The sequence below is a fragment of the Otolemur garnettii genome, unplaced genomic scaffold, assembly GCF_000181295.1.
Source record: "Otolemur garnettii isolate 467f Iridium unplaced genomic scaffold, OtoGar3 scaffold00118, whole genome shotgun sequence".
NCBI classification, from domain to species: domain Eukaryota; kingdom Metazoa; phylum Chordata; class Mammalia; order Primates; family Galagidae; genus Otolemur; species Otolemur garnettii.
The window spans coordinates 2,406,165-2,414,830 of record NW_003852513.1 but is presented as its reverse complement, the minus strand read 5'-3'; the positions used below and the strand labels follow the sequence as shown (position 1 = coordinate 2,414,830).

Here is an 8,666-nt window from a genome sequence, read left to right as displayed (position 1 = left end):
AAAAAAAAAAGAAAGAAATTATAATTGAAGTATAGCATGGATTGCTGAAAAGCACAGTAATGAGTATATGATGTTGCCGAATTTTTACAAAGTGAGCTCATAAACATGGTTTGTACCTCAGAGATTGCCTTGTAGATGCCACTGCCCACCTCTGTAACTTCTGATACCAAAGATTAATTTGTCAATGGCTGTTTTGAAGTGTTCACAGTGCAGTCTTTGTCACATCACAGCAGAGTGACAAACCAAAGCTTGGCAGACTCCCTAGACCCAGCTCTCTCCCTCCATCTGTCCTTGTCTCCCACTTCAGTAGTCTCTACTGTTACCACCATCTCTCTAGTCCAGAATCTGCAGAGTCAGGAGAGAATGGCAGGATGAAGGAGACTGATGTTCCGAGTGTGTCCAGGATCTAGCACATAGAGGATGCGATAAAGAAGTATTATTACTGATAACTCTTTGTTTTGCTTTTGAATATCATTACAGGGCAATTATATATCTTAACCGGGAAAAAAGGATTTTTACTGAAGCAAATTTGGTGTGTGTTGGTGGCAAAAAGCTAAGAAATAGTGTTTTGAGAATGTCCTTTGAATTCCATAAAGGTAAGAACATGTACCTTTCATATTCTTTAATCAGGCACTTGATTGCATAATGATGTAAAGTTGCTGTTTACTGATTCCTTTTGATTTGCTGGCCTGGTTGTAATCATGTCCCCTCGCTCAATAGTAATGACTGATATTTATGTACTCTGTGTCAGGTGTTCAGCTAAATGCTTTTGCATATCCTTGTGAGGTACATCCTCATGTTATAAATGAGGAAAGGTCAGACAGACCAGTATGGAAGACTGGAGACCCACAGGTAGGGGAGGGTGGTGAGGGATAAAAAATTACTTGTCTGGTACAGTGTGTATTAGTTGGTGACAGGTACACTAAAAACAGAGACTTCACTACTACACAATTCATTCGTGCAAAGAAACAGCTATCAAATCTGTTTGAAATTAAAAAATTTTAAATGAAAAAGTTTTGGGTTTTTTTTGTTTGTTTGATTCGATCTCACTTGGTTATCCTCTGTAGAGTACTGTGGCATTATAGCTGTGGCATCATTAAATCTGTTGAAATTAAAAAATTTTAAAGAAAAAGGTTTTTTGTTTTTGTTTTTGTTTTTTTTTTTATTCAGGGTCTCACTTCATTACCCTCTGTAGAGAACTGTGGCATCATAGCTCACAGTAACCTCAAACTCTTGGGCTCAAGTGATACTCTTGCTTCAGTCTCCCCATGTAGCTGAGACAAGACTACAGGTGCCCACCACAGTGCCCGGCTATTATTTTTTTTTTTTTGGAGATGGTTCTCGCTGTTTCTGGTCTCAAACCTGTGAGCTCAGGCAGTCCAACTGCTTTAGCCTCCCAGAGTTCTGGGATTACAAAGGTGAGCCACCGTGGGGGGAAAAAAAAAAAAAATACATATATATATATATATATATATACACATAAACACATATATATTTTTTTTTAGTTTTTGGCCAGGGCTGGGTTTGAACCCACCACCTCCAGCATATGGGGCCGGTGCCCTACTCCTTTGAGCCACAGGTGCCACCTGAGAAAAATATTTTTTAATGACTAAGGAAAGGGACACAGGAAGTGCTCAGGTCACATCTCTAGAAAGTAGCAGAGCCAGAAATTATAAACTGGGTCTGTTAGCATAAAAGTATATATATTCATAAGCTTTCCTCATAGGAGGGGCACTTCTTTCTTTCTCCTTTGTTTATTTTCTTCAATTAAAAAGATATTTGTGGTTGTTGGTAAACATTCAAACTATAAAAGGATAAAAATTGTGAATAAGTTCATCCTTGTGACAGCTCCTGTTATCTTTTGTACCTTTTTTATCTCTTGTAACAGTCCATCCAGGCATACATGTACTTAGTTTTTGTTTTGTACTTAAACACTTGTGTAAAATAAGCATTTTTTTATTTAATTTATATTTTTCATTAATTGTCCTTAAGTAAACTCTTGTATAAAATACCCATTTTTGCTTTGTAACTTGCATTTTTTCATTAATTTTACTTAAACATGTGTATAAAATATATAGTTTTACTCTCTAATTTGCATTTTTCATTAAGACTTTCTTTACATCTATGTGTATACCTGTCTCATTTGCCAAGTGTTTTTTTTTTTTTTTTTGGAGACAGAGTCTCACTATATCACCCTGGGTAAAGTGCTGTGGTGTCACAGCTCACAGCAACCTCCAAGTCTTGGGCATAAGCGATTCTCTGGCCTCAGCCTCCCAAGTACCTAGGACTACAGGCGCCTGCCACAATGCCCGGCTATTTTTTGGTTGTAGTGTCATTGTTTGGCAGGCCTGGGCTGGGTTTGAACCCACCAGCTCTGATGCATGTGGCTGGTGTCTGAGCTGATGAGCTGCAGGTGCCAAGCCCTCATTTGCCAAGCTTTATAGGATACATTGAGCACCCCTAATCCAAAAGTATGAAATTTGAAATGCTTTTAAATCTGATGCTTTTCCAGTGCTAACATGATGCTGTAAGTAGAAAATTTTTCTACTGGTATCATGCTTGAGTCATAGTCAAAATACAGTCAAAATGTAGTTTTCTGTACAATGTTGTTAAAAATATTTTGTAAAATTGGGTGGCACCTGTGGCTCAGTGAGTAGGGTGCCAGCCCCACATACCGAGGGTGATGGGTTCAAACCTGGCCCCGGCCGAATCGCAACAACAAAAATAATAGCCGGGTGTTGTGGCGGGCACCTGTAGTGCCAGCTACTTGGGAGGCTGAGGCCAGAGAATCGCCTAAGCCCAGGAGTTGGAGGTTGCTGTGAGCTGTGACACCACGGCACTCTACTAAGTGAGACTCTTATTTGTACAAAAAAATTTTTTTTGTAAAATCACTTTTGGGCCATGTGTATAAGTTGTATATGAAACATAAGTGAATTTCATAGGTAGACTTAAGTCCCATTCTTAAGGTGTCCAGTTGTGTTTGTGCAAATATCTAAATGGGGGGGCTATTTTTTAAATGACTTTAGATTCCAAACTGGTTTTTGTTTTGTTTTTGTTTTTATTGCTCTTGGTAGAGTGCTGTGGTGTCACAGCTCACAGCAACATCAAACTCTTTGGCTTAAGCCATTCTCTTGCCTCAGCCTCCCAAGTAGCTGGGACTACAGGCGCCCACCACAACACCTGGCTAGTTTCAAAGACGAAGTCTTGGTCTGGCTTAGGCTGGTCTTGAACTTGTAAGCTCAGGCAGTCCACGCACCTTGGCCTCCCAGAGTGCTGGGATTGCAAGCATGAGCCACTGCGCCAGGCCCTAGATTCCAAACAGTTTGGATTTCCTTTTGATTTTAGCCTTTTGAAATTGCCTGGTTTATAGTTTATTTTGAAAATGTCCACATATTAATTTAAATATGACAGAATGTTCTTATTTATGTTAACTCTAAGATCCGGAGAGTTATCACAGCCTACCTCATGAGATTGTGGTCAACCTTGCAGCATTTTTTGAACTTTGTGATGCACTAATCCTGCTCTGGGTGCAGTCTTCCCAGGGGACAGTGTCTGATGCCAGTATGAATGAGGTGAGGAAATGTACCTGTTTTTATTTTAAACAAGATTTATCTTGTCTTGCTTGGCACAAAGATTCTTAGTGATAAGACCAACTTTGTTGTTACTATATGGCCAGTATCATTTGAGAAATACACATACACATTTAAAATCTTTGTGGAGGTATAACTGACTTATTATAAACTATATGTGTTTAAATATGTGAGTTTTGACTTGTACAGGGTGGGCATAAAGTTCGTGTGCAATTTAAAATAGTTTAACAGTGAACTGCACATGAACTTTACGCCCGCCTTATATATACCTGTGAAACCTTTATCATAATTGAGATTGTGAACCAATCCATCACCCCCAAAGTTACTTCATGCCCTTTTTGTTTTTCTTTTTTCTCTGCTGCTTCCACCCTAACCAAGTAACCGTTGACCTGCTTTCTGTTAGTGCAGGCAGCTTAATTGTCTGTGGATGGGCCTACGCCATATATGCTTTTTTGTCTTCTTGCAGTCAGCATTGTTACTTTGTGATGCATCCCTGGGTCTTCAAGTATCCCAAGTTCATTTCTTTTTATTGCTGAGTAATGTTTGTTTATGTGGTTCTCCTGCGGTTTATTTATCCCTTTTCTGACTGATGGACATTTAGACTTTAGTAGTTAGGTTTTAATTCACTTAAGTCATTTTAGGCATCATTGTTACATGAAGTTTTGAATCCAAATAATTTTAATAAGTGTAGTACAATTGAATAGACAGTGTTAAACTTTGGTTAGGGTTTCCTTATAATCTTAGAAGTTAGCAGATACCCCAAAAAGCTTTTGTTTATGTAGTTACATCTGTCAATATTTATCATATTAGGACCTAAATCCCTAAAATATAAATGTTTTAAACTTTACTAGCAGACCAATTTCATGTTAATTCAAATAATATATTTTTAATAAAAAATAGCTATTTTCCAAAATGAAGCAGGAGTGTTTTATATTCCTGTAAGTCTTTCCATGTCTGGCTTAAGGGAAGAAAGCTAGACTTTTAATTCTGCTTCTCCGTTCAGTCTCTTGCAATTTGGGTGGAAATTTGTAAGGAAAAAGCAGACCAGTAGATACAAAAGGAGGAATATTTTCATAGTCATTTCATGTCATTGTGAACTCTTTTTTTTGATGGCATACCACAAACATAGTAGTTTCATAAAGGTTATTTGCAGTGAGGAATCTGGAAAAAAAAAAGAAAAAACAAAAGAACACTGAACTTGTCATACATTGAAATCCATTGGTCTAGTTTTGACTTTGTTTGGATTTATACTTTGGGTGAGATTGTATATAGCTCGTGCATTGGTAATTTGGGAAATGTTGTTCACTCCACGGGCACATTTTGTCCTTTTTATAACTAAATAAAAAGTCATACCTTTCAAAGTCACACAAATCTCGTCTTTAAGTTCCGGGAAGTGGTCAAATTCTTTGTTTCAAAAACAAGACGAGACCTAAATATTGAAGCTGAAGCTGTGAACCAGTGGAAGTGAAACATAGGAGCAATCTTTACAATCTAATGATAGGCAAAGATTTGTCAGGATTCTTCTTAATAGGAAAAAAAATGATAAATTGGATTTCATCTACTTTTACAACTACTTTTTTTTTTTTTTTGAGACAGAGTTTCATAGTGTCGCCCTCGGTAGAGTGCCGTAATGTCACAGCTCACAGCGACCTCCAACTCTTGGGCTCAAACGATTCTCTTGCCTCAGCCTCCCGAATAGCTGGGATTATAGGTGCCCGCCACAATGCCCAGCTGTTTTTGTTTTCTTGTAGTTGTCATTGTTGTTTAGTAGGCCCAGGCTGGCCTCAAACTTGCCAGCCTCAGTATATATGGCAGGTGCCCTATTCATGGAGCTACAGGCACTGAGCCCAGAATTGAAAGTTCTATTCTTTTTCATAGACTCCTTTATAAACACACTGGGAGAATGGGAACATAGTGGGAGAAACTGTTTACAAAGCACACGTTAAATTACCCAAACTAATAGTAATATGGCAGCCCAGTTAAAAAAATGTTTGTTTTAAATAAATAGAGACAGAGTCCCCTGTTACCCAGCATTGGAGTGTAGTGTCATAGGTCACTGCAACCTTGAACTCTGGGGCTCAAGTGATCCTCCTGCTCAGTCTCCCAAGTAGCTGGAATGATGGGTGCTTGCCACTTTGCTGAGGTAATTACAAAAAAATTCTTTTAGAGGTGGGGGTCTTGCTGTTTTTGCCCATGCTGGTCTTGAACTCCTGCAGTTCCTCCTTCCTTAGCCTCCCAAAGTGCTGGGATTATAGCATATAGGAACCATCATACCTAGCCAACAATCCAGTTTTTGAAATGAATAATAGACTTGACTAGATGCTTCTCAGGAGATACGTGAATGTCCAGTACCTTGAAAAATGGCAATAAAAACATTACTAATTATCAAGGAAATATCGTTGAAACCTAATTAGGTACCCCTAATTGACCAGAGCAATACGGGAGCAATTAAAATCACTAACAGTAGTAAGTGTTGGCAAAGAAATAAAACAGCTCGAGCTCTCCTGCACTTCTGGCTGGAATACAAGTAATGCAATTGCCTTGTAAGACAATGGCTGTTAGGAAAGAACAGGTATACTACCCGATCACTAACCTCATTTTCTGTAATAACTTCACTTCTCATACTAGGAGAAAAGTAGTTTGCCTTAATGTCCCTCCAAACATTCCAGTCCAGTCTTAGACCTTTCATTTTGCCTGTGAGGACTGATTAACAATGAAAGTCTGCATTGTGTGTATTTTACTGAGAGAAGTTTGTGAGCAGTCTTGGTTTACTTTGTTTTTAGATCTTAAGTTCTGTGAGGTGGCGAGACCGGTTTTGGACTGTGGCCGACACAGTCAAAGTGGACACCCCAGGTCTGGCCCTGCTGGCCCTCCACTGGCACTGGGTTTTAAAACATTTGATCCAGCAGATGCCCCAACTCCTGATGAATCATGAAGACAAGTAAGATTCATGTTTAGAGCAATCATGTCTGTAACTATACAAAGATGATGTAATAAAGGAGAGAGCTTGGAATTGAAACCACATCTTGCTTTGCTTTTGTTTATTTGCTTAGCACAGTGGTGAATGTAAATAACAAGTAAAATGTGGATGACTCTCTTACCGTCCAGTGCTTCCCCTCTTCCTTATTTCCTCTCTGCTTTTATTCTCCTTTAAAGGTATTACAAAGAGGTGCAGACTGTCTCAGAACACATTCAACATTGTCTAGAGAGCCCGACTGGTGGCTTCCCTGGTATAAAGAAGTTGCAGAAGTTCCTGGGACGACCATTTCCTTTCAAGGTACATCTGCAAAGATGTAGTAAATAAAATTTTTTTTTTTTTTGAGATAGAGTCCCACTATGTCGCCCTTAGTTATGGTGTCACAGCTCACAGCAACGTCCAGCTCTTGGGCTTTGGTGATTCTCTTGCCTCACCCTCCCGAGTAGCTGGGACTACAGGCCCCTGCCATAATACCCGGATATTTTTTTGTTGTTTGGCTGGGGTCAGGTTTGAACCAAACACCTCCAGTATATGAGGTCAGTGCCCTACTCGCTGAGCCACAGGCGCCACCCCAGTAAATAAGATTTGATGACTTCTTCTGAGGTTCTTGTGGAGCATGGGAACTGACATTCTACTAGTCTCATCCTTATCTGCAAAACTGAACTATCCCTTCAGAGTCCAAGAGCCAAGGATGCTCCAGGCCTTTATATAAAATGTCACGGTGTGTGTGTACAGCCTGTGCACATCCTTCTACACCTTTAAACCATCTGCAGATTATTCGTGATTACTAGTTTTGAGTTATACAAAAATTAAGAAATAAAATCTATAGGCATGGAAATCAACAAAGCCCTCCCAGCAATACCAATAAGCTGAGTAAGTTGAAACTTGCACAAGTGAATCAGAAAGGACACTGTCGGCTGGGTTTCTTAGAAATGAAATTACGTGTGATACAAATTGTGTGTCAGCGTGAATAGTTGTTATACTGTGTGGATTAGGTAATAATAACAAGAAATTGCTTTCAAGACAGACTTAACCACTGGTTTCTGTCAACAAATATTTCCAGTCTGTATTGGGGTTGAATCTGTGGCTGTGGAGGGCAGACAGTATTCCATGAAGACACTTAGCATTTTACTCCCTCCTCAGACTATTAAGGGCTGAGTAGAGTTTTAACCTCATTACTGTAAAAATGTCCTTAGAGGAACACAAGTAAACAAAGCCTTTGTTTTCTAGAAAAATTAAGAAAATATCTTAAATTTCTTCTTGGACATGTTTAGGCTGGTAAAAAGAGCCAAGTGTTTCCTCTGTATAGTTTCTCCTGGGCTTTATTATTTCAGAACCAGCTGGTGGTGGATTGCTTCTCACAGTTGAAGGTTCTGAGCAGAGTGCTTGCCATCAGGGAGTGGACGCCTGCCCTTGGGGAGAGTGGATGGCAAGAAGATGTTTGTCGTCTCCAAGTGGTTGCTTCTGAGTGGACATTAAAGAAACGTCTCCTACAGGCCTGGGGATTAATCCACAGAGCTAATATTCTGGAAGATGTCAATCTAGGTAATATATCCCAGGATATCTTCATCCCTACGGCCAATTAGATTTTTCCTTTTTTCAAATGTAGTATAAGTACCACTAAGTAAGTGTCAGGCATACGGTCAACTTACATACATTTTAAATTTCATCATTAGAGTCCTGCAGTTATTATCACTTAACAGCTAAGAAGCTCAAAGCCCAGGTTCAGTAGCTTTGCCCATGAACGCAGATTGATCTCTCAGTCAGGCATCCAAAGTGCGTGCCCTTGACCACTGTGCTCTAACACAACCCTTTTCATTCTGTCCAGATGAATTACAGAATCTTGTGTGTGCTCAGTGTTCGGAACTAAAAGCCAGAGGGCTTTCACTTGGTGTTCTGGAGCAAAAGCCTGGTGAAACTTCCTTCCCATGCCAGCCAGATTCTACCTCCTTAATCCAGCTCACCAGGAGTGTTCAGCTGTGGCCCATCACGGAGTACCTGGCTATGCTATGGCAGTACAAAATAACAGCCGATTTCATGGCGCAGGCTTGTCTGAGGAGGTGAGCCATTCTTAGGGTATTTCTTTGTGGGAACATTTT

At 39.6% G+C, this 8,666-nt stretch overlaps 1 protein-coding gene across 1 annotated transcript in view; it reads left to right on the top strand.

Moving 5' to 3' along the window:
- MDN1 (midasin AAA ATPase 1) overlaps positions 1–8,666 on the top strand; it is a 181,737-nt gene that overhangs the window by 118,335 nt on the left and 54,736 nt on the right. The window contains exons 52-57 of the mRNA XM_012809944.2: positions 481–596; positions 3,439–3,572; positions 6,374–6,531; positions 6,747–6,867; positions 7,902–8,112; positions 8,396–8,627. Of these exons, the coding sequence (XP_012665398.1) occupies positions 481–596; positions 3,439–3,572; positions 6,374–6,531; positions 6,747–6,867; positions 7,902–8,112; positions 8,396–8,627 (972 nt within the window). The remainder of the gene's footprint in view (positions 1–480; positions 597–3,438; positions 3,573–6,373; positions 6,532–6,746; positions 6,868–7,901; positions 8,113–8,395; positions 8,628–8,666) is intronic.